General features: G+C 45.3%; 2 protein-coding genes across 2 annotated transcripts in view; both read left to right on the top strand.

The window, feature by feature from the left end:
* Positions 1 to 18,323, top strand: part of dph6 (diphthamine biosynthesis 6) — a 48,628-nt gene extending 30,305 nt beyond the window's left edge. The window contains exons 9-11 of the mRNA XM_056589751.1: positions 5,751 to 6,087; positions 12,160 to 12,556; positions 17,732 to 18,323. Coding sequence (XP_056445726.1) covers positions 5,751 to 6,087; positions 12,160 to 12,556; positions 17,732 to 17,850 — 853 coding nt within the window. The 3' untranslated portion in view covers positions 17,851 to 18,323. The remainder of the gene's footprint in view (positions 1 to 5,750; positions 6,088 to 12,159; positions 12,557 to 17,731) is intronic.
* A 1,736-nt stretch (positions 18,324 to 20,059) lies between these two features.
* Positions 20,060 to 26,628, top strand: part of aqr (aquarius intron-binding spliceosomal factor) — a 57,061-nt gene continuing 50,492 nt past the window's right edge. The window contains exons 1-7 of the mRNA XM_056589954.1: positions 20,060 to 20,223; positions 20,535 to 24,235; positions 24,926 to 25,030; positions 25,639 to 25,695; positions 26,084 to 26,124; positions 26,225 to 26,260; positions 26,342 to 26,462. Coding sequence (XP_056445929.1) covers positions 24,956 to 25,030; positions 25,639 to 25,695; positions 26,084 to 26,124; positions 26,225 to 26,260; positions 26,342 to 26,462 — 330 coding nt within the window. The 5' untranslated portion in view covers positions 20,060 to 20,223; positions 20,535 to 24,235; positions 24,926 to 24,955. The remainder of the gene's footprint in view (positions 20,224 to 20,534; positions 24,236 to 24,925; positions 25,031 to 25,638; positions 25,696 to 26,083; positions 26,125 to 26,224; positions 26,261 to 26,341; positions 26,463 to 26,628) is intronic.

Here is a 26,628-nt window from a genome sequence, read left to right as displayed (position 1 = left end):
TCACTCTGCATTCATAGACTATGACTAATACTACAATACACTGCTGAGCTAAATATCCTGTATTACCATGCAACATGCGACTGTCACTATGGGCAGTCGATCAAGCAGTTGATCAAGTACTACAAATCTTTGCTTTTTTATGTTATCTATTACAATCCGGCTCAAATATGAAACAATATTTATTTCTGTCTCATTCATATGTGTAACATTTGAACATTGAGTGATTCTCTCCAATGTGCTCGCGGTCAGACTTCTGTCTGACCTTGATGTGGGGGCAGAGGGGAGATGGGTGGGGGGGGATCATCAGCATTAAGTTGACCAGAGCAAACGTGACAGTGGTTCTCTTCCACTGCGCCGCTCACCTTCCCTCCATTGGCCACCACGGGGGTGGACGGACAGCCAATCAGATAGGCTCGGAAATACACAACTAAATACCATCCAATGAGAAAACGTCTTGGGGGTGTCTAGGACAATTTCTCCCCCCCCCCAGCACCAGACCCCACGTCATGAAAACGCTTAATCATCAGAATTACTGTGGGTGTGTGTCTCTGTGTGTAAAGGGGATAAATAACTCCTTGTGTTCCAACCCATACTTAATAATGGCGTTCCTGTCCAAATGCTATTTTTAAATAAATATGTTGAGATTTTGGTTCTAGTCGTCGTCGTCGTCGTCGTCGTTGTTGTTGTTGTTGTTATGCTGCGTGCCCTTACTATGACTATTTGTGTCGCTGTGATGCTGATATTTTCTGACAGTTGAGCAATAACAAGGGTCAGGCTCCAACTGGAGCACAAAGAGAGCTGAGAATAGAACTTGCATACATATACACAAACTACGAACCAGGTAGAATTCATTCCTGTGAAATCCCATTTTACAGGGAGAGTTGTAGCAGAAAGGGGGGGGAATGAGGTTGGTTGTAGTAATGGTGGTGATGGTCGTGGTGTCGGCGGGAAAGGTGGTTGTACTGGTGGGGTAAGTGCTAGTGTTGTTAACAGTGGTAGAGGTTGTGATGGTGGTGATTGGTGGTTGCAGTGAGAGGGGTAGTTGTGGTGATGTTGGTTGTAGTGATGGGGGTAGTGGTGGTGGCGATTATAGTGATTTTAGTGAGGGTGGTTAGAAGAGATGGGGGTGATGGCAGTAGAGGTGAGGGAGAGGATGGGTGGAGGGGTTCTTCCAAAAGATTTGTATGTGTAGAAATAAGGTGTCAGAAGCAGCAAGGATTTCCTTGCGGCGGGTATGGGGGGGGGGGGGGGGGTGGGTGGTGGCTGTCGTACAACATGAGCCCATCTCATACGGTTTCTCGCTCCCTGACGTGATCTGCTTTGAATCCGGCTAATGCTGAAGGAGAGCCTTAGACTGAAAGACAGTTTTTACCAGATCGAATCATGCACAGCACACAGAACTGACAAACTGCCATCCGCCACGCTCAGATTAAACAGTCAGCGCGCGTCAAATCCCTGGCCAAAAGATATATAAATATAAAAATATATATGAAGTAATGAATTAAACTCACACCCGATACATTTTTTGCCTCCAAGAGATTTTTAATCCATTAAGGATTTAATAGAGAACATATATAAAATACTGTTTTGACGATTAACTTTAGTACCTGTCATATTCTGGAAAGCCTTACCACTGGTGTCCAGGTGCACTGTCCCCTTCCTTCCCCTTGTCTTTGACCACAGACACTTTCATAGGTCCTGTTTACCTGTCTTCATACTGTAAACACACGCAGAAAACAATTGATTCGCGGACAATTGAATACAAGGACATGTATTTCGTGGGCACCGATCGCGTACCCTTTCAGCTCGGTTACACGTGTCCTTGCATTAAGGAAAAGTAACACCATACTAATCTCAACCGTTTTACACATTTTGTATTATCATTTTCTCCCCTGCTTAAATTATGCATGAGGCCTCAGTGGGTGGGTGGGGTGGGGAGGGTAAAAGTGACTATTAGCATATCTGATCGGTAGCCCTAGAGTGGGTTTCCACCTCTCTCTGTCCTTGGGACGGTGCAGGGGGAGAACCTGACTGTTTATCGATACCACAGGTCATTCTACCCAGGCCCTGTCTGGTTCATCCATACCGTCGCACAGCCTTCCTAATGACCCTCCGAGACACCCCCTGGGTGAGAACGGGGAGGGATGGGGGGCCAAGAGGTCTCCAGCACTGGTGTGATCACAGCCACACCCTGTCTGGTCCGGCCTTCAAGCTCTCTGATAACGTAAAGAAACAACCTGGAACCAGCAACTCAAAACTTCTTGTGGCTTCCAAGACACTTTTTGTTGAGAGCATGGTTGGCATTGTCCAACTGCATTTACATCTTATGTCCTACTGACTGGAGAGAGGTTGAAAGATATTGAGAGAGGGAGAGGGGGAGGAGAGGGAGAGAGAGAGAGGTATTAGGAGAGGGAGCTAGAGACAGAAAGAGGGAAGAATACAGAGTGGTGCGGAGCAAGGAAGAGAGAGAGGAGAATGGAGTGATGGAAATAGAGAGAGACGGAGGGAGAGAAAAAGGAAAACAATGTCTTTGGGACCCAAAGACCTTTTGACACACAATTGGGTTTATGGAGAATGATGGGGTTTAAACCATGAAATAAAGGTTGATAAAGCATAAAGACAAAGCATAGTTTTAATTAATGCTTTGCAAGGCAAAGCGTTCTGCGATTGACAAGTTGTCGAGGTTGTTTAGCTTCGAGGGATTGTATTCGAAACAAGGTGGTGTCAGAGTCTGTGTAATTTAACTCTAAATGTACAATTTGAATTTTTGTCCTCCAAACGTTTGCTTGAACAGAAAATAATTGTAGAATAACTTGTCAAACGAAAAAAAAAAAAAAGTAGTATTCTTTATACATTCATATTTAACATTGAAAAAATGATTGAATATTAATGAAACCCATTTCCTAAATTCTACATGCGTGCGCTAGGTATCTTTGGAATGTTGTAATACACTGTTTCCCTTTCTTTTCTCTGTGGGCCATTTAGATTGCTAAAGCCCCTGCATTTAAAAAAATACTTATCTTGGTAAGGAAAGTTTAATGTTGTATGCAATTGTTTGACCCTCATGAATATTAAGGGTTCCCATCTCTGTCTTATTAAAAATGTATGTGGCATTGTGTGGTTGTTGATCACGTTTAGAACGCCCATGCAAATTGGACTGTCTATGCTGTCAGGGCTCGGGATGAATAATGTAGTTATGTTGTATATTCAGGGACACGCCATTGACAGTCAATTAACAAGTTTGATTGGTGTGTGGACTCATTCTTTTGAACTGTTAATTTTATGTAAATAGAATTCACTCCTACCTTCGCCTTGCCCCCCACCATCCTTGCAGGTCTACTGTTGAAGGATACACCCCCCACAACTCCCAGCTCTGTTGCACTCCCTAGTCCTGGGTCCCACCTCCCACCAAGAGTAACCAGAGTGGGATCCTTAATAATTGATCATCACACACCTGCTTGCTGGATGCTGTAGGGAATTTAACTCTAACCGTCAAGGGACCCGGGCGCCAGACCCCTTTTGATATTCAAATCAACAAATGGCAGCACTTCTCTCTGAATTCCAAATCGAGGGAGAGGGTTCCCTTTCCTGATGGTTATTAGGGTGGGAGGGGGGGATTCTAGACCCTCACACACCCATCCTGATCAAGCATTTCTCAGTAGATAGTACTAGTAGATGTGATGGCTCATAGTACATATGATGGCTTATAGCTGGATGGCAATAAAGTTTAACTTTTCGCTGTTTCCTTATTTAGCCATAGTTGTTACGCAGCCACAGTCGTTATACAGCCGTTATTTAGACATTGTTATCCAAAGTGTCTCACAGGGAACCTCCCATTTATCTTAAAGATAAATTAATGAGCAGGCAGCTGTTGGAGGAGACTCTCTGCACCACTGGGATTCAAACCAAAACCTTTCAGCAGGGCAGAAGTAGAATGAGCACTTGAATATCCTGCCCCTTGTTGTTGCTAAGGTGCAGATGTCGGTTCCGTAAGGCCAGAGGCCTTATTAGGGAATTTGAAAGGAACGATCCCCTCCATCTCTCCCTCTCTCAACCCTTGCAGTTGTTACGCTGGGTTGTAGCAGGGGAACTAGGGTCTTAAGCTCAAGATTTGTGACCTCTGGAAGCCCAGAGTCTGAAGGTGGTCCAAGCCCTGAACCCTGACCCAGTCGACCACCCTCACCACTCCGCTATCCTGTCCCGGCTTGGTGGTGCCAGCCTTGGTTCACATCAACAAAAAACGGTTCCATGTACAGGGTGTTAAAAGTTCCCCCTTCCTCAACATGCTAAGCTTCAAGCGGCTGTCAGACACGGCGCGTGTTTGCCATGTTTAAAAGGGGTTTGATGTGTGTGTGTGTCGGGGGGGGGGGGGGGGGGGGGGGGGGTACATAAGAAGGTGCTAAATCTCCACTAATACCCCTGGTCAACTTTAGCCCTGGTAATCTGCACTGTGAAACGCGATACCCGTGAATGTGCCCCTGCTAATCAGCTAAGCGCGCTGTGTCGGACCGTGTATCCATCGATTTCAGAAGTGTGTGTGTGTTGGGGGGGGGGGGGGGGGGGGGGGTCGGCTTGATCCTCTCTGGGGGTCTGAGCGTGGTGCTCACATAGGGCACCAATTATCCTTGTGTCACTCGCAGCTGTTTGCATTAGGCCGGGGTGGATGATCGGCGTCCTTACTGCGTCCCCACGTCCTTACCAGGGGGTCCCTGTGGACCTCTGACCCTCCCCGGTGCCACCAGTCATTGCTGCTCTTCTTGCCCCTTGAATTAATCACATAGATTATTCTCTCTGGGGTGCATTATTTAGTTGAGGAAGTCGAGGATCCAACCAGGAATATTTACCCAAGGATACGGGCTAATTATCACATGGCTAATTATCACGATGAATAACAGACACACATTGGCACGCTAAACAGGAAAAAAAAAAGGGTTAGGTAGTATGCTCGTCTAATCAGCTTTATTGGTGATAGCAAACTGCCAAAATTGGAATGAAAGGGTGGAACTTGATAATTGATTCACGGCTGTTTAAGTACGTGCTGGTAATTAATGTTAATTTGATTATTACACCTTTTCTCGGATGCTTTTTATTCTGTTATTTTATCTTAGACATCTCTACTACTGCCGATATTTCTAATTACGTTTGTTTGATGTGATGTGAAGAATGATTTACTTAGTAATTAATCTCTTGAAATAAACCAAAATGAATATCCAATGAACAGTATTCATAGCACTTTGGATTTGTCATCCAAAAAATATTTGTGAACGCATAATGGGAATCTAGTATCTGCGTGAAATCTAGTGTGAAATGGAGTTTTGAAATACAATAAATACATCGCCTTAATTACTTTCTTAATACTGTATGAAATCACTGCTATGCAGCTGCATCATTGCTTCAGGAGATGATACCTTCATAGAATAGCCTGTAATTGAGTTCTAAACAATGAAGTGATTTGGTGGAGATTACTTTGTGGCCTGTGCATTTCTTAATATGTGTAAGCAGAATTTCTTCAAGTGTGCCAGGAATATGTAGACCTGGTATAGGATAAGAAAGTCTAGAGCAAAGGGACTTTGACTCAAAGGCATAAGGTTCTGTGTTCCGGACCATTCTCTGCAGACCTGATACCATACCCCAGCTTTCTCTTCAATAAAGTCGGAATCTACTGTTGCATACCAAAAAACAGCTCAGGAATAAATGGTCAGCTAAACAACTAAACAAAGCAAATATAATATTCAAATTTATTTATAACGTGTATCATTATCCATAACCCTTGATATCCTTGTTTTAATCTGTATCATATTGTTGAGCTTGTTGTCCTGCCCATATGCTTCCCCCTACCAGGTGGGCGACTGTGTGTTCTGCGCGGGTCAGATCGCTCTGGTTCCCTGCACCATGGAGCTGGTGAGGGCAGGCCCCAGGGCCCAGGCCCGCATGGCCTTCAGCCACATGAGGAAGGTGCTGGGGGCCGTCACCAGCGGCCTCACCCTGGGACACGTCCTCCAAGCCCACTGCTACGTCACCAAGCACCGGGACGTCAAGACGGTGCTGGACGTCTGGGACGACCTGCTACGGACCGCAGACGAGGAGGTCAGACATTTTTGGATGTTTTTCAGAAATTCTACCTCGATACCTTGATACCATATTTACGGAATATGGAGTCGGGATGACTGTTGTATCCGGTCTTAACTCTCTCAGATCTCTAGTTATCTGTCTCGAAGAAAAAATATCTTACTGTTTCCTTTGATAAGCGGCGGAAGAGTTTTTGTCACGGTGTGGCCATGCTTCATTGTAGTCTTGATTAGGGTGTTACTCCGAAGGGAATATGTTCTGGGTGCGATCCCCAAAGTCTGCAGTTAAGCTCTAGGTACCGTTGAACAAAATACCTAACTACTACTGGCTCCTTAAGGACAAGTCTAGTAGTAAATATTACAATGATATAAAATAATAAAACAAAAGACGGAACCGAAATGGAAGTAACATAAATTGAGCGTGCAAAAAAACAACATGTCAGCTTAAAAAAACGAAATGAACTTGAACACGGTATTCAAAATTGTAAAGATAAAAAAGGCCTTTCAGGATGATATGTCAGCACAGCGTAGTTGTTAAATAAAGCCAAAGTTCCCGTCTCGCTGGCCTCCTTCGAGACCCTGGCTGCTGGGAGGATATTTACCAGCGAGTGCACTCATGAAATGTTGATGATGTGGGAAAACGCTGGTGTCTTTGATAATGCGGCACTTGGCACAGAAGCAGATGTCTTCCTCAGAACCCCCCCCCCCACCCCTACCCCCTCTTAATCCTTAGCCCCCACGCGCCATTTTGGAGCAGCTTATCCCCCATCCTCCTCCCCTCAACCTCCCCCTGTCCCCTGTCACCCCCCCTTCCAGAAGTCCCCTCCGTTGCTCCTCCTGCCCGGCTCTAACCCTCTGCTCCCCACGGCGTAGAGAGGAGCACTAGCCTCCCAGTCTGCCAGTCTGGCTCCTCCTTCAGTAATCTGTCCCCCAGCCGAGGGAAGAGGGGGCCTGGGGAGGGAGGGAGGGAGGGAGGGAGCGAGGGAGGGAGGGAGAGAGAGAGAGAGAGAGAGAGAGAGAGAGAGAGAGTGCCCACCTCCTACATGTGGATCTAGCCTCTGTGTGGTGGAAGCTAGTTGGAGAGTCTAGTGTAGGTTGGCAGTGGGTAGGTTGGCACCATTGCCCCTTTTAATGGATCTTGCCATGGATTTAAAATGATCCATTTAAAACAAAAGTAAATGATTACATTTGATAAAATGTCGTTTTATTCAGTGGAGGTAATTCAAAGTACTATTATTAATGAAATATGCATTGTTTTTTACATAAATGATTAATTTTCAATTATTAATTGTTAATTAAGCAATCCATTATATTGACTTATTGGCACATTAATAGGCATCCCCCGGTGGTACAGAAGCCGGCCTGTCATTGGATGCTGGTGGTGCAGTGTTTGAGCTTCAGATCACGGTGCAATGTACATAGCTCTGGCAGACACACCAGCCCCGTCCTAGAGGTGCTCACAGAGCTCAATGGTGTCCCTTTCCACGAGCCTCGTCAATTCAAATCAAAATATTTGTTCTCGGCCTCACCTGAGTTTTTCCCAAAGGAGGTGATAAATGGGCCTCTGCATTGAGCCTATTTCTTGATTGACAGCGCTGGGGATGGGGGCGTGTCGCCTCGGTCACCAAACAGGTGAGCCGGCCTCCCCCTGAGCACAGCCTAACCCAAAGGGGATCACCACCTCCCTGACCTGATCTCCCCCCCTATCCCCACAACACTGAGGCGAGAGGGAGGAAAGGCTGACGGGGTGGGGGAGAGGAAGGGGGGTGAAAGCGGCTGTGGTGGTGGAGGTGCTGGTGGTGCTGGTGTTGGCAGTGGGGGCTTTCTGTTTCATTCCAAGCCGCCGAACGCTCTCGTTCCCTGGGGTAGGGATTACACAAAGCGCCGGTACTCATTTGAAGTAGAGTATACTGGGAATATTTAACTTGGGTCAAACGCCAGTAACACAGCTCCCACTGAGAGAGAGAGAGAGAGAGAGAGAGAGAGAGAGAGAGAGAGAGAGGGAGAGGGAGGGAGAGGGAGAGGGAGGGAGAGGGAGGGAGTGGGGTTACCACAGATGGAGGCTCCAAACAAAATAAGAACTGTGCACTGGTTCACTGAATGGTGTAGATTTCTACTATTATTTGATCATTATAATCATTTCATGATGACAAAGTTACAGTTTTGTGCAAAATAATGATTGCAAAATAATACAATTATTACATTGTGTTATTTTAGCTTTTCTGTTTATACATTACATTTACCATATGTTAAAAAAACCGATCAAATAAATAACCGCAAAAATATGCCCCATAACACTACACAGCTAAAAAAACACAAAAACAAAGCATACTTGTTGGGATTAATGTTTCAGATGCTTTCAAATTTCACAGTTTGACAAAAGTGGCAGTGCTACAATATTGTTTGCAGATCAAATTTCAAATGGAAATGTATATTCAATACGTCAACGTCTCTCTGCATGACTTCACATGTGAAACAAACAGACTCTCCACCACTGTGAATACATCAGACAGGATGGGTTAATGCCACGGACAATGGGTGAAGCGTTCTCGCTCAATACTGGACCAATGTGAAACATTGATGTCCGCATTAGTCCCTTTGACCCAAAATGATCTCAAAACAGGCTCCAGATTGAAATGCCCCGAAGGTTTCCTTTAAGATAATCTTTTATTTAAACTACACACTCACAGATGCACGCACACACTTTTTTTTATAGATTAGTGAAGTGCATATGTCTGAAGTTAACTAGTTCTCCGAAAAGTTATTTGACATGATCATATTGTTGATGTAGGTGTAAGTCAAAGCATGAAGGGTTAATTGGGAGCATAATAGAGTTGCAGAGTTTAAAATTGTATTTACGGTGTTATTGAAATGTGTTGAGAGCATGTGTTTGTGTGTGTGTGTGTGTGTGTGTGTGTGTGTGTGTGTGTGTGTGTGTGTGTGTGTGTGTGTGTGTGTGTGTGTGTGTGTGTGTGTGTGTGTGTCTGTTTGTGAACAGGTATGTATTGTTGCACTACTGCTCCTGCAAGGGGGTAGAAACAGGAAAGGTGTTTATGCGATCAGTCGATAATTGTTAAATTGACTTGTTGTTTCCGTGGCGATGACGTTTCTTTGACATGTCAGCGACACATGCGCATCTCCAGTTGATTGTTCTTGTTTTTCCTCAAGCTTTTGAAAGTTGGGCTATTTATTATTATTGGAAACATGCAAAACATATTTGCATGACAAAAAATATATAATTCTGTACTTACTTATTTTTTTACGGCTTTGATGGACACTTTTGACTCTTTCTTTTTTTATTGGCAAGATTTATTTATGTATTTCACAAAATTGTTTTATCTGATCGTCTTTACAAACGTGGAAGCGATTAAGGCGGTTCCTCCCAACCCCGCGGCTCCTTTGCTCTCCTTATGCACTCAAAGCGTGAGTCCCCCACGGAGCCCCGCTTTCTCTAAATACATTTTTAACAAAATGGTTTGGACGAATGATGTGGCAGAGACTGATGGAGAGAGAGAGAGAGAGAGGGACACAGTGAGAGAGGGTTGTAGAGAGTAAGAGAGAGAGGGGGAGGGATAGAGAGACAGAGGGGGGTAGATATAGAGAGAGAGGGAGGCATCGACAGGCAGGGAGTGCAAATATTTGAGCGTGAGCGAGAACCAGAGAGAGAGAGTGTTTTTGTGGAGGTAGTAGTAATAGGAGGGGGGGGGGGGGGGGGCTGGGGGGGGGGGGGGGGGCTGGGGGGGGACAGATCTACTGTAATGTGGACGGGCGGTGCAGTAGCGCGGAGGCACAGAGCCACATACTGAAGCCCCCCCCCGCCGGGCAGGAAATGTAGGGGAACTGGCTAAACGGGCCGGCCCCATCAGCTCCCCGCTGCTCTCCGCCTTTACACCACTTCCTTATTACCGTGTTTACCGTTCGGCTTTCACGCCTCCCGGCCCACTGACCGGGACCCCGGCGCACGCTGCGGGCCCCCCCGCCACAGTGAGGGTTAGCAGGAGAGGGCAGGGAGGGGGAGGAAACAGGGGAGAGAAGAAAACAAACACAAAGGAGCGGGGTCACACCCCCTCCACCCCCCCCCTCCTCTCCGCCGCTGTGCAGCAGTGTGCTGAGCACAGCAGACACCGGCGGCAGGTCTCTGGCTTTACCTGTCGGCCGTGCAGTGGCTGGGGGTGTGGGGGAGGGGGGGGGGGAAGAGAAAGAGGGAGAGGGAGAGAGACCACAGAGCAATTGCCGTGCATCAAAACCTGCTTAATTTTATTGGATTCATCCATCGGTGTCAGGCGCTGTAGTGTTATGCTATCTCTCTATATATCTCTCTCTCTCTCTCTCTCTCTCTCTCTCTCTCTCTCTCTCTCTCTCTCTCTCTCTCTCGCTCTTTCTCTCTCTCTATCTCTTTCTGTCTCTCTCTCTCTCTCTCTCTCTCTCTCGCTCTTTCTCTCTCTCTCTCTCTCTCACTCGCTCTCTCTCTCTCTCTCTCTCTCTCTCTCTCTCTCTCTCTCTCTCCATCTCTCGCTTTCTCTCTCTCTTGCTCTCTCTCTCTCTCTTTCTCTCTCTCTCTCTGTCTCTCTCTCCCTCTCTCTCTCTCTCTCTCTCTCTCTCTCTCTGTGAATCTCTCTCTCTCTCTCTGTGAATCTCTCAGGGCGTACACAAACCCAAAGCACATGTAGTTGTCTGACTAGAGCCACTCAGACAGGTGGGTTGGATCCGGCCTAGCAGTGGCTGGGACGGGTCGGCTCAGCCTGCTGGGAGCTCCTCGGATTCCTCCTCGCAGTGGACGCATGGCTGCTCCTATAGTACCCCAGCACCCAAGGCCTGCAGGGTGGCCTTTAAGCATGGCTGAGCAAGGCTCCTTCTACACACCCACCCCGCCGCCGACTTACATGTTGTCACTTCTCTCTCTCCTCCGCTCCCTGGGCAATCACTATTGACAAGCACATGAGTCCCCCCCCCCCCTCTGCCGCCTCCTCTCTCCCTCCAGGAGAACACTGGAGGGTGTTTGCCCCGGAGTGCTAATCTCGCACGTATCAAAGCAAGAGGGCGTGTGCGCGCCCCACCTCAGTCCGTCAGGCAAAGCGCTCCATGCTGATAGCACTGTTGTTGTTCTGAGTGCTCCGCCGATGCCAACGCCGACCGGGTCACGCCGGGGTCGGTCTGTCGAAGTGCAACAAATACTAAAACCCTGCACCGTTCTGCGCCTCGTCTTGTCAATGATTTCTCTTCTTTTTTTTTGTGTGTAAATTCCAAAATAAAAGCGCATGCACCCTGTTATTATTCTGCACTTACGAAGTGCGGTGTAAGTGGATGAAAATTGATCTGGCCAATTGAAAAGGGGGGTTAAGTGTTTTCGGCCTATCGACTCCAGCCGAAATGACAGTTGTATAAAACAACTAATTTCTCTCCCATTAGCCGATGAAGCCACCAGCAAGTATTATTAAAGGGCCACATTTGGAGCGCTGTTTTAGAACATTTCGTTACTGATAATGGCCCCAGAGGTCCGGAGGGAAAAAAATATATGTCTGCACTCCGAGGCTGGATTGCTCCTAAATGTATCGTGAAATGGTGTGAATCTGCCATAACATGTCAAGAAAGATCGTCTGGGAGGTGAAGAGCCCTGAAAGAAGCTGTCATGTTTGTAGATGCCGTGGCTCAAAATGAAATCGTTTCGCGCATTTTGTTTACAGTTACCCGTATGCCGCATGCATTCTTCACGGCCCCCTTTCACTGCTATTATTGTACCACGCAATCTTAGCCGCTAATTGATATCCTGTCAGTCGGTGAGAAGGGCCTGCTCTGTTGGATGATTCAAGAGAGCTTTTATACTATGTTATTTATAATAACGTTCTGCGTTGATGGCCCAGCAGGCGGGGTCCCCAAGGCTTTACATTTAATTGTAGAGCTCGCCACACACTGTGTGCAGTTTGCCATCTAGTTAATTTAAAAACGCTCTCTTTCTCTCTGTCTCTGTCTTTATGTATCCCTCTCTCTGTCTGTATCTCTGTCTCTCTCTCTCTCTCTCCCTCCCTCTCTCTCTCTCTCTCTCTCTCTCTCTCTCTCTCTCTCTCTCTCTGTCTCTCGTCCATATCTACAGGATCTTCTGAGCGAGCATCATGGTGGCCGCTTATTGGTTGCCGTGGTGCCCGCCCTTCCCAGGGGAGCAGCCGTCGAGCTCCACGCCACCGCCGTTCGGGACAACCCCGCGGGGGACAGGACTTCCTGTCAGCTGACCTCCAAGGTGGCGTGCATGTCGATAGAGAGCCACGCGGTGGTGTCTGGCGATAAACAGAACGCCACCCTCTCCCTGTCAGTTTTCCCGACCGTGCCGGGCCCCGAGGCCGCCGGGCCCCAGGCTGCCGGGGCCCTACTGGAGGCTGTCGGGGCCACCCTCGGAGACGCCCTGAAGAAGATGACGGCCGATGGGCTCGTGGCGCTCTGTGCCAGGCTCTTCTACACACATGACCACCCTCTGGCCAATCAGGTTGCTGCAGGTATGTTGGTTAAAGTGATGTACGTGACAAACGGCAGCGAGGCTTTTAAGTGGGGCGGCAGGGGATCAGGATGTAGGGCGGGTTGTTTGGTCACCAAAAAGTTGTGCTAGTTCAAACCCCGGCTCCTCCCAGCTGAGGGTTGAGGTGTCCCAGAGCAAGACGCCTAACCCTAAGTGCTCACGACGAGCTGGCTGTCGCCTGGCATCGTTTACACTGCCATCGGGTTGTGAATGTGTTATGAATGGTCAGCTAAATGTTAAATGTAAATGTAATGTGAAGCTGCTTCAGAATCATTTTATTTAAAGAGCATCTAGGGGTGAGGTTATCTTGCACAAGGATGCCTTCATATACCGGATTAAACCAAGTATCTTTCAGCTTGCCACTATAGTGTATATGCTGGCCTCCAACGGTATCGGGATGAAATATTGTGCAACTCCATGTAAATATAGTTGTTCTTTTGTTTTTGTTTGTGCAGCGGAAATATTATTCAAATAGTTTCTAAATCAATTGTGTGAATGTGTCCCCTGTGTGCAGGAGCAGCTGGCAGTGTATTTTGTCATCATTACAGATATATATATGTGTCATTGTCTTCCTCAATGCTAGTATTCTCCATCCTCCACCAAAAGGCAAACGAAGAGCGCCGTTTGTTTCAGACGCTCCCTCTAGGTAACGACGGGACAGCGAGAGAATCAATCAGGCCGACTGAGACGTCAAATCATCTCGCACAACAATTCATTAACATTTTTGAATCGGCGCCAAACCCTCCACCTCCCCGTCGTTACTTTAGCCTTGACATGCATCTTCTTTATGGGGGCACATCAAATTACAGTCAGCCGTGATGAAGAGGAATTAGCTGTTCAGTGTTCACACCGCTGCACCTATGTTCTACGCATCCGGCGTGAGCGTTCTTTGTTTCTTCTCGAGGGCCATAATTCACGGTTGTTTCAGACAGTCGCCAGGGTAATCTCAGGGGAGGGGGGGGGGGGGGACGACGACATCATTCCTATTATAATTATGCTAAGGATACATATACAACATACATACACACACGCACGCACAGGCGCAGGCAAACACGTACACAAAGACACACACACGCGCACGCAGACAAACACACTTTCAAGGCATACACATGTCCCTTGATTGACACCCATGTCCTTACAGCGTCTCTGGGCATGCAGGGTGTGACCCCCAACCACCGCGCTCATAACCGTCGGTCGTTGGCGCGCCACTCAAGTGGAATCCTCCGTTACCTCTCCCTGGATGCTCATCCGGGCCCTGGGGAGGGCCCACGCACCCACAGGCTGCGTCTTCACGGGTCAAGGCCCCGGCTCGCCGGTCGAGCAACCCCCCCAAAAGTCAAAGGGGAGGGAAAAGCAACACCTCTGGCTCTAACCGTCACAGCTAACGTGGCTACCGCTACTGTCAGAGAGCAGACTGCGCGCGACACTGCGGCAAATGTGACTGCACACGCTCACACACACACCCAATTGTGCACACCCACCCCCCCCTGTCATTCGATTATATGCGTTAGGATTCACAGCTGATAGACACGGCATATGCTTCGCATGAGACACTAAAACATCTTGTCTCAACGTATTATTTACGACGCACAGGTTTTGGGCCCAAAACCTCAACTTTGAACGGCGACAGCTGACAGTCTTGCAAGAACACTGTTTATAGCCACAGAATGTTACTTTTTCTTTTAAGGAAGTTTTGTTTCCTTAAGAGAAGATAAATGCTACTTTTCTCTTGAGGAAACAACACTCTTAAGTGTTGTTTATATAATGATCTTTCAAAATGTTGCTTGCAGACGTATCATTATACTGTTTTATATACATGTTTAACCAAGTGCATCCATCATGAATACGACTTTCCTAACGGTATGACCCCTCTAAGAACACACACACGTTGCTGGACTCTTGACCACAACACCCACACTCACAAACACACACAGACTCTTTATAGACACAGACCCCTTTACCATTACACACACAGAGACACAGACTCTTGACCAGAACACAAACACACACACACATACACACCTGGACCCTTCACCATAACACGCACATATCTGGACTCTTGACAAGAACAAACACACATTCCCTGGATTCTTGACCAGAACTAACACACACACACACACACCTGGACTATTGACCAGAACACAGCTCGATGTAACACACACCTAGACTCTTGACCAGAACACACACACATTCCCTGGATTCTTGACCAGAGAACACACACATTTGGTCGTTTGGCCAAGTCGTTGGTTCTCCCTGACGCAAACGAAGTCTCTTCACGAAGCATCGTTGGCAAATTGCTCCATCGTGACCATCTTGACCAAAACACAGTGGCCCTGGCCTAATGCCCCGAGTCCTCCATGTCACCCAAAAATCCCCCATTCTGCACTTTGCACTGCGTCTTGCGGTAACAGCCCCTCGCTCCCATCCCTCCGCTTCTCAACAATAGCTTTACAGAATTCCTCCATTAATCAATTTGGAGGAGAAAAATCACTTTAGCATAAAAGGGATAAAATAAATGGTGTTTCTGGGGGGGGGGGGGGGTCTGGTAACACAGAACGATTTTAACTGCGTCCGTTCCCCACTGTTGTGTGTTCACCGTGAAGCAGAATAATGAGCGTGGATGGTTTAGTTCCATCCCAGTGCTAATGTGATTGCTTTTAGGATCTAGTGTAATGGCCTCTGTCGACCGGAGCCCCTCCTCTGTCTGAAGCCCAAACACGGGTTGCCAGGGGGGGGGGGGGGCCGGGAGGAGGAGTGCCTGAGTGTGTGTGTGTGGGACGAGAAGCACCCCACCCACTTGTACCACTGCGGCGTGTGCATTTTACCCCTTTGAACATGACAACCCCACCCTAATCGCGGAGCCACTCTGTAACTTTGCTATCGCACGTGTCACCTTCACCCTCTATTATGCACTACTAAGCATGTGTGTGTGTGTGTGTGTGTGTGTGTGTGTGTGTGTGTGTGTGTGTGTGTGTGTGTGTGTGTGTGTGTGTGTGTGTGTGTGTGTGTGTGTGTGAGCGTCAGCCATCAGACGGATCCACTTAAATAGAAGAGATCCCATTTATTTTCTCTCTGGTAGCCTGAAGATAAAAGGGGCATTACATGAAACAGGGCCTCCGTGTGCAAGGTGTCATAAAAGGTCATGTTTCTTCTTTCCACCACTACCGCCGTCACCTCTCCTGTGTTCTCTGTGGTCTGTCCAATTGCTCTGAACCGCATTTCCCAGGATGCACCACATGCATTGATAAAATAACACACATATAGGCTTAAACACACCCTCCCCCCCCCCATACTAAAAAGAGAGTGGGGGGGTGTTTAAAGCTGCTGTGCATATTAGCTAATTAGGCGTGTGTGTGTCTCTGTGTGTGTGTGTATGCATGCTGCGTCTCCTCTTAATCGGAGAGCATGCAGCATTAATAAGGGCTGTTAAACCGCCCATGTGACCTGTCCTCATTTATCTCTGTATTAGTTGCCATAGCTAATGAAACGTGGCTCATCAAGTCAACTGTGACCTGTCCACAGTTGCCACAAAGGGAGATGATCATTTAGAAAGTGATGTATTTCAGTGGAGAAAGGGTTTGAAATAGCACATTGGCAGCGCTTCACAGGCCGCAGGGTAGTCAGGGTAGCGTTGGGGTGTTTGACTCCCAGACTAACAGTCCTGGTTTCAAACTTTGATGTCTGCAGTCTACCTACGGACATCCTAGAGCTTATCCCCTACCTGCTCATTAATGACAAAAAGTCACAAAAAAGCAACTAAAGTACTGAATAGCAAAGATATGTTTGACCTCCAAATGTGGGTTTCAATGACATTTGCATTCAAGCAATCAACGTTTAACAAGGAAAAGACCCCAAACCATAACCGTTACCCTAACCCGCCAGACACCGGAGGTACTTCTCTGCCGCAGCCATGTTTGTTGTCCCCAAGTCTCTTGTTCAAACCCTAACCCAAGTTGTTAGACTGGGTGGAGCAAGTTAGGACGGCTGAGCGTATGGCACACAACACTTGTGACCAATTAGAAGAAAAGAGAGAGGAGGAGCCTCCCGGCGGGCTCCTACTAAATGGACAGGCTGTCATCAGGACCGGCACTCACAGACGCTCCATGAATTCTCCCATGTCCACTGTCTGTCTGCCACACACACACACACACACACACACACACACACACACACACACACACACACACACACACACACACACACACACACACACACACACACACACACACACGCACACAAACACATGTTCAGACTGAGACACACGCACACATGGTCAGACTGAAACACACGCACACACCCAAACCCACATACACATTCAGACTGAAACACACACACACAAACACACAGATACACACACACACTGGTACTGAGTGAAACGCACGCGCGCGCACACACACACACACACACACACACACACACACACACACACACACACACACACACACACACACACACACACACACACACACACACACACACACACACACACACACACACACACACACACACACGGGTTTGTGTGTGTTTGCTCCATGATGGATCTGCATGCTTTGTGTGAGGCCTTGCAGTAGCGCACAAGTGACCAGTCCTAGTTGACCATATGCCTACTCTGTGGGGAGTGAGGCAGCAGGGGGTAGTTCTGGATCCTGTCTGTCAAGCGTCGGAGAATGGGAATAATTTGTAAACACATCTAGTGTCTGATGGCAGATGAGCTTAAATCTCGGTGAATAGGGTGTTTCACTTTCCTTTGCTTCATATTTCTTTCGACCAATCATGTGGCTAGAAGCGGGCATTTGTAAGCTCATACTTGGCAAACCCAAACTCGGCCAGCAGTAGTAAACTGTATAAAGTGTTTGTTAAGGTTTCAATATGAACCTCATGTAGACTTGCCACTGTAGAAATGCACTTGTTCAAATCCCCTTGTGGATGCATCAACCACTTTTGCATTTCAGGTTGATTATTGCCGTAACAAAACAGGAAACTTGAAAGTTGGTTTCCGGCCCAGACTCTGTGCCTCCCCACAAAGTTCTGTTATAAGACAGAACTAAGACTTAAACTTTTATGAGGTTATCATCGGCTCCTGCCTATATCCTAACTCTTTTTCTTTCTGCTCTCAATCCTTCTAATGTCTCCTTCAAATGTCTCCTTCTACCAGGTCTCGGTGACTGTTTAAGAACCTCTCTCGACCAGTCCAGTCCAGCGCTTGCCTTGGTTCCAGTTCTGGACTTGTCCGACTCCAGGATCCTCCATCTGTCCTGCTGGCTTAGTGCGTAGCCGGAGAGGCCCTCTTCAGCCAGGCCACGGATCTTTACTGCTCAACCAAATAATCTGATTTCCTTGATGCCTTCTAACCAAACACACGCAAATGTGGAGGAAACGCTCAAGAAGCTCCATGATATGGATTATTAATCATTTTGCTGGACGGTTGGCATGCACATATGTGTACATGCCCCAGTGGTACTTATGATGTGTGTGTATCAGTATGTGTTCACTGCAGTGCCTGTCTGGGCAGCTATGGCAGGAATTCAACCGCTGCTCCAGCAGAGGTCCCTAATGCTGCAGCTGTTACTGCCGGGGGAGCAACAGCTCCGGGGGGGTGGGGGTGGGGGTAGCTTATAGGATCTAAAACAAAGAGAGATACCTGCATTGTCCCAAAAAGACTGCATTAAAATGTCTATTCCTGAACACCCCTGCTGTGTCTGTTACACTCTTTTAACTCACCGCCTCTGCCCCCCCCTCTCCCCCTCCTCTCAACCCTTCCGCCCTCATAAAGGCCCGACACCATCTGGTCACCGAGAGGTAAATCTATAGGTTTACTCGTTGACTGATGGTGGTTGGGTGCGTGGAGGGGGGGGGGGGGGGGGGGGGATATGTTGACTGTCCCTCCCTGTCGTGCTCCACAGGACCTGGGTGTGTCATTATCGCGTAATAGGCAATCAACACGGAGCACCTGAAAAGATTAATCGTCTTTATGCTCGCCATCGATTCTCGGGGGCTAGGTCGGTTAATGGTAGAGGGTGGCCACCACATACAGCTGCAGGGAAAGGGTGTGTGTGTGTGTGTGTGCGTCCGTGTGTGTGTATGGTTGCGTGAGACTGATAGGGGGGTGTGTTTGTATTGACATGGCGTGAGGGAGAAAACAACACTATTAGCCATTGCTCCTGGAGTATTTCTCCTTTCAAAGATCATGAATGGTATTGACGAGGTGAATTGGCGTGCATCTTCTCCACCCAGCCACGCCCCGTTATTCTGGTCATTGTGCTTCTGAAAGCAGCAACAGAGTGCTCTATTGATCTGTACCCGACTTGATGTGTTTACATTGTTGCTATCAAAAAAGGTTACAATAGATGGAGGCTCGCAAGCCAGAGCAAAGGGATTTTTATCCAAGGTTGAAAAGAGTAGCAATGTGCTGTTTATGTATCGAACTAGTTCAACCTTAAATGTATGTGGCATGTACTAATGTTTGTACATTTGGCTTTGAAGGACCTGAATGTTGGAAATTGCCCTTATGACCTGCTGGCTTTGGTCCATTTTTTTTTTTTTTGGAATAGTTATTTATATGCCGCCTTTAATATAACAGTGCTACACATAATATCTGAGATGTGGCAGGCAGGAACAAAAACATAAAATATGTCGGTTTTGTTAACACATTGACTACTCAGAGACGAGGAGTTGCCTTTTCAGTTTTTTTCCTAAATGAATGAAGACAGGGTGACATTTAGCTCTTGTTTTGTGTTTGTACAATGTACAGTTTATTCCATGTTGACCTGAAACCGCTGTATGCACAGCGTTAGCGGTCGTGAATAACATTGTCCCTTTGTGCATGCAGTCCCTGTCACCTCCCCGCGGCCCTTGTCATTGTGGCCTGGCACATGGACCTCAACTGAGTGTGTCCTCCTCTGGGGCAACCCAGGCTGATGTCTGTGACTCCCTGTCCCTCTGGCAGTAGACTCATGGGGGAAGCCATACAGTCACTTTGTGCAGAGGTCTCCCAGGTCCATACTCTTTTTGACATTGCTATGTATTGTGTGCGGGTTTGTGTACTACTGTGTAGTTTTATGAAAGCCTGTAGTAATTTGTCTCCCTCTCCTCGCTATTGTGTGGTGTTTGTTGCCCCCCTGTGGTCAATTTCATTTCTACAATTTAGTTTCCGTCTGATCCTTCTCGAGTTGTCCTTCTTTTGTTGCATATATACGAAAGTATAGTTTAAAAATGTTTTTACGATTCTTTAAATATGTATCTTAGATATGTTTTATGTATTTGGTGGTATTATCAATCATCTTGATATGAACCGAAAGGAGAAGCCTACAATCTCTTACATTATTATTGTGCTGTAGTAAACATCTCAAAATACAAACGTTTTTCTTTCAAACGAATGGATTTATTAAAATCAATTTATTTTATCTTTCTTCGTTGTGGTAAGATATGTTGCTCAATGTGGAACTAAACTAACCTGGGTACTGAATATATTGTTTCCGACCGTGTTGTTCTAGAGGCGTACGTGAGAGATGTTGTACTTCGCAGTCAAGCTATCGCAAAGCTACAGCGACAATAATGAAAACGACAGTGGCATGATTATGTTATAACAAACAGCGAAACTCGATGATGATTTAAAATGCATGCTGTCATTCATAAAAGGCAGTAAAGGTATGGTTGTTTCATATTCAAATGAAGTCCTGACTAGAATAAGGTGTAGGCGACCTATTAGATGCTATGTTAAGATACGTTAGCTTACTAGTTGTTTGTTTGAATTGCCACTTTGAATACCAAACAACGATTATATTGCTATTAGGAAATGTATTTGCCTATGTATAATGGTGGTTATTTATTTGTACACGAACTCTTACGTTGGATGTAAATCAAGTACGCATTCCATTTATCCAGTGCAGTTACATTGAGTTATTTGGGTAGTAGTATTGTCATGTATTAAAAATATCTATTTTACTTTCCTTATCCAGGTCTGATGAGATTATCACAAACAAGAGGAAAAAACAAGAATAACAGACATGCATCGGTGCCCGGTTTGTCTGAAATATTTCCCTTCTCCTTCTAAACTCCAGAGACATAGTTTCATCCACACTGGCCTGAAACCTTACTGTTGCACGGACTGTGAGAAATCATTCAATCAACCTGTCCATTTAAAAAGACATTTGCAGAAGTGGCATCAACATCCTTCTACAGAAACCTTGAAGGACAACATATTTGCTACGGACATACCTTTTCTACCATCAAACCACATTGACCAAATAAGCCTAGATGGTGGTACTGAAAAAGTATTGTCATCTGCTCAATCTGTTGTATCACCCCAGATCAAACAAAAAAGTGATACTCTACCAACGGAGGTGTGTATTTCGTCTTCAGATAGTGAAGGTGAAACAGAATCCCCCCAACAAGTCAACGACAACTTAACACATTGGAACCATATTGCAATTGATGGATCATCACACTCGCAAGCTCAATATGAAGTTAATTTTGCTTCAGATGAGGATTTATTCTATGTCCAACAGGAGAAGGCCTGCAAAGTGTGCTTCAGAACATTTAGTTCAGCACATCAACTTCAGATTCATTTGGCAGTTCATAACAAACATAAACATTTGGATGATGGATGCAAAGCAACTAAAAGCCACCAATGTCCCACCTGCCTTAAAGGATTTTGTGCACCTTCCAAGCTACAGCGCCATTTTTTGATTCATACTGGCCTGAAACCTTTTTCCTGCATGCAGTGTGGGAAAACATTTCGGCAAGAAACTCACTTGAAATCCCATCTTTACGCAGCGCATAGAACAGCGTCACCACTGAAAGAACCGGATGTCGATCTAGGAAGGGCGAGAGACAACGATAGGGGTGCACTGTTTTGTCATGAACTTCCAGCTTCTCAGTCCCAGTCCTCTCTACACTCCTCCCGTCCCCAGGAGGTAAATCGGTCGGTGGAACTTGAGTTACAGTGTAAAATAAGCTTAAGTTCCCCCAAAGACCAGGACAACTCAAAACAAGGAAAATGTGGAATAATTGCTACTCCTGCACCAAGTGTGAACGATGGTGGGAAAAACCACCAAAATATTGACTCAGACATGCAGAGTGAATCAGTTGGATGTGAACAGGTTCAAATCAATAATGGCCGTAAAGTTGTAAAGCCTTTTCACTGTACTTTCTGCAATAGATCCTTTCGCCTGGAGCTGAATCTACTACGACATTGGTACACGCAGCACAGGAAACAAAACAGATTCCAGAGCTGCGATTTAGTGTACGGAAACACAAACAGCACTGCATTACTATCAGCGGACCCAATAACCCTTAATTCTGAAGAAGTGACATCACGAGAACACTGCATCACAGATGGTTGTGATCCTGACGTTGTTGTTAAAGATGAGACATGGAGTGAGGATATTAAGGATTTCTTCCCAACTGATAATACCACAGCACCAGACCAGCACAGTCAAACACTGCAAGCCCCAAGCCCCAGTCCGGGAATAATGAGTGGAAAAATGATACACCAGTGTAATTTATGCTCCAAAACATTTCCAGCCTCATCAAAACTTCAGAGGCACATGATGTCCCACACGGACCAAAGACCCTTCCGGTGTCAAATGTGTGACAAGAGTTTCCGTCAGAAAACACACTTACGAGTCCACTCTCGTACGCACCTGTGGTCCAAATATCACAGACAACGGTCTTTTTATATTAGTAGGCCGCCGTCGCGCACGGCTGGATACAGCACAAAGCCTGCAGTGGATGTCCTGTTCCCAAAAACATGTGTACAAATTGATGCTTTTGACAAGAAATCTATGACACATGCATTTCCCAAAGTAAACCGTATTCAGACTCTGGCTTTACCAAATGTGGAAAATTCCAGTAGAGATCTTATGCCAAGTACATCCTATATGAATTCAACAGTCAACGCAACTGTAACTTCTAAAGGACTTCTGAAAAAGGCACATACTTATAAATGTGCACGCATAAGAAATGGCTCCCAGCACAGATGTCTACTTTGTTTAAAATGTTTTCCCTCCCCCTCCAAACTTAGAAGGCACGAGATGGTACACACTGGCTTGAAACCATTCCAGTGTCTAGTGTGTGGTAAAAGATTTCGCCAGTCTCCACATCTGAAAGTCCATGAGAGAACTCATTCTGAGGAAAGGGTGGCCATGCCTGTTCCACAACCCGATGGAAACGGTCAAGAGCCTTCTAGTGGAGATTACAATCATGAAGATTACACTACAAGCAGTCATGTGCAGTTTAAAAAGAAAATCAAGGGATTCATGCCCAAACAGGGCACCTATTCTGAGTTTATTGAAACTCCTGAAGAGGAAATGAGAAAGGGTCAACCCCTTTATGACAGTGGCACTGACTTTTTATCCAATGGTCTGACTCCATCGTTTAAAATAACAGACACAAACTGGCAGCCAAAGTCGGAAGTAGACAGACTTGAAGAAGACGTGGATTTGGAGGGTGTGCAGAAGGAAACCTGTAATGACCTTGTCAACACATTTCCCTTTGAACTTGCCCCTGGCATTCAAAAACTGGTTCAAAACGAGGGAGCGATTCGCCCATCTTCAATGCAGCCAGAGATGGGGGCGAACACACAACCTTTTAGTACAGAGAAACTCTTTCAATCCAGCAGTTTTGCTAATTCTGATGATCATGTAGATGCACACATTGTGGGAACCGAAGGTTTGATGGCTGAGAAACAACCCTGGGAGGAAGCAGAAATCACAAACAATTACTGGTGCGCCCCTGTGAACACTTTGGAATGTAAAAAATGTGCAATAACTTTTGAAACGCAGCAGGATTTTCAGTGCCATGCATGTGACAGAAACGGCCAATCAGAAACCAATCAGCTGGCCCGAAAATATCGCTGTGATGTTTGCTTGAAGGGTTTTGCCTCTCCCTCTAAACTTGAGAGACATTATATAATTCACACTGGTCAGAGGCCGTTCCGTTGTGAGATTTGTAGTAAAACTTTCACACAATCATCACACCTTAGAACACACCAAAAATCTCATCAATTATGAATATAGGCCTGATATTATGGTTGATGCATTTTGGCTGTGGTACGGACATGGTTTGGAGCAACGTTTGTGATGTACATGTAATAGTATGTGTTTTAATGATTGCTGGTTATCTTTACAAATTGTACAGGTTCTTTTTCTGGTCCTCTATATATGATGGTTTTATGCATTGTTTTTATGTATTGTTTTTATTGATTCAATGATTTTAAGGAGTGTTTTTTCCATTTGAGTATGAATAAAATGTCCTCAATCAAATCTATTAGGTTTCCTTATGAATTCTCTCTTTTTATTTACTTAAGGGGGGTTATATATTTCCAAATAACTCACTCCAGTATTGCAAGGTGGGTGTTGGGAAGATGCATACTAAAATTGTTTTGATTACCTATAATTACAAATATTTTTGTTCTATGATAATTTGCATATTATGAGTTGTTGTAGTGGAGGTGGTAGCACATGTTTTTTTATATATATATAAATGGTGGACGCTTAGTAGGAACCAGAGACATTGGATTTTAGTTACCGGGGGGAGAACGTACATTGGTGCACTCGTACAGGAAGTGAATTGAAATCGTGCTCAAAGCGTTTAACCGGGCAATGTGTTGCTAGTTGGCAAGCAGTGTTTACACAGATGTAAACAAGAAAAAAACATTGTGAGTTTTTATTTTAATATCAATGAAGTAGCTTTAGGTTTGAATACACATACGCCTCATACCCATTTAACATTGCCTCGTGTTTACTAGCCATAATTGCTCAACATGTATTGCTATGTTAGCTGCGTCTTTACATCGATGCACACACATCATACTGCGATCGCATTTTAAATTAAAGTGAACCTAAGTGGGGTTGTAATTAATATTGAGATTAGTATTACGTGTGGGATTCATTTATTAAGTGTATAACTAGACCACATAGCCGTAAGCGAATACGAATAAGTTCGCATTACTTCGATCTCTTGGAGGCAATTCCCTCCATAACGTAGCCTAACTTTGTTCATGACAATATAATTCGTATACGATTGTATGCATAGCGATAAACTCTTCAATATTGTACATGTACAGACAGCGATGGTTAGCATCCTTCTGTCGGCACCCAACCGTTATGTTTTTGTGTGTGATGAAATGATGGAACACCTTTTGGTGAAACCAAGTGAATAAGTTAGGGCACTCCATGATTGAATTGCGACAAAGATGTCCGGTGATGTGAACATCCTCTTAGTCGCATGCTGTTAATGAAGAACTGAAACACACAGATAAACTACATATTTTCAGATCCGCTGTGTTTATTTGTACAACAAATACATGTACAGCTGTTATAACCTTTTTCTGTTTTCTCTTCTCAAGACACCATCTAGTTGTTTCCTGGCAGTCATTATGGCGAAACAACCACTTTCAAAAAAGGTTGCAGCACCATCTGTATCTCAGATAAATGCAGAATATGTCACGCAGGTAACGTTTATGAAGTCACCTTGTTTAAAGAGGCATATCTTTTTATGTGTGTGTATACTGTAGATCAATAATGTTATTTTGTCTGCTAGATATAGACTTAAAGGTGTGGGTTGATTAGCAGTTACAAGCAGTTTTGGAAATCTGTCCCTTATGACGTCACAGGTCGGCGTGTCCACCTAGATGTGTGACGGATAGATGAGCAACGTTTGCTACAGTCCACTGGGTAGGCTGGTAGACTGATCTATCCAGCTAACATCTAGGTGGACACGGCCACCTGAGATTTCCAAAAGGCTTGTAACGCTAATCAGCCCACACCTGGTGGCATGTCATGGGACCTTTTTTTACTCCCGCCATCCTCACCTGATGCTGACCTAGAAAAACATCACAGAATATGACTAAACCCATAAAACACACACATAGAATATTAGCACAATGCAAGGTGGTACATGGTAACAAAACAGACAATCCAAATCATATTATACTTACAATAATCATAATCGTAATCAAAGTTCCTCAACAACCTGCACATATTCACAATTTATTTAATCACATGGGAAAACCACAGGTAATATGTCTATTGAAACTCTTAATTTTTCTTTGTGTTCCAGTTGGCCAATAAATATTGGGCTCCCCATGTTAAGAACAAACTACCCTTTGACCCCAAGGTAAGTACATTTTTCGCATAAGTAGTAATACCCACAAGCAAATCAAGAGCAGTGTAACGCATTATTGTATAATTTAGCATTTTGATGGGATCTGCTGTAAGATAATGTCAGTATTTTGCTGGTGTTCCATGTCGGTAATAAAAGTTTAGCATAATTTGGATGTAATACACCAGTGCCAATCTTTTATGAGCAAAGATATGTATTGTAATAACAACAGGTTTTGAAGATCTTTAAGGTTCTCAAGTGAGAGATATAAGGACATCATATGTTGTGTGAACATTTTAAAATACTTTGTGAATGGAAAAACTAGGTTAATACCAAAGCTTCTATAGATATTATTATACTCTTTATTTGCATGCTTTTAACAATGATGTTCTCCCTTGTTTAGGTGCTGGAAGATGTTTATGAAAAGGAGATTCTCAGTTCAAAGTAAGTTACTGTTAATGTTCCGTCTGGAACGGCTACATTCTTCTCCATTGTGTGTTATTTCAGATGTAGAATATAACCAATTGTCTCATTTCTATTTTAGATTTGCCATTAGGAAAATCATGCTTCTGGAGTTCAGGTGGGTTATTTGAAAGGCCTTCTACTCAATAACTTGTGTCTTTGCTCATGAAAGGAAAAACTGATTTTTCTTTGTCAACAGTCAGTATCTTGAGAACTACTTGTGGGTTAACTACACACCCAAGCGATCCAGCAACGCCTTTCTGATGTCCATCAGTTGCATTGTGAATGAGAAATTCAGAGAAAATGTCCCTGCTTGGGAGGTAAGAAGACAATTCTCTATTTCTGTCCATATTATCTCTCAACTTTGTGTGCATGTGTTGCATCTCCCTAGAACCCTTTTCTAGAACATGAAACATAGTGCATTTGAATATAAAGACACACTATATGTTATACAAATGTATAATGATGTGAGTGTCATGGTATTTG

Source organism: Gadus chalcogrammus, chromosome 5, assembly GCF_026213295.1.
Source record: "Gadus chalcogrammus isolate NIFS_2021 chromosome 5, NIFS_Gcha_1.0, whole genome shotgun sequence".
NCBI lineage: Eukaryota > Metazoa > Chordata > Actinopteri > Gadiformes > Gadidae > Gadus > Gadus chalcogrammus.
The sequence above is the reverse complement of the archived record's forward strand: the minus strand, read 5'-3'. Positions and strand labels throughout refer to the sequence as shown.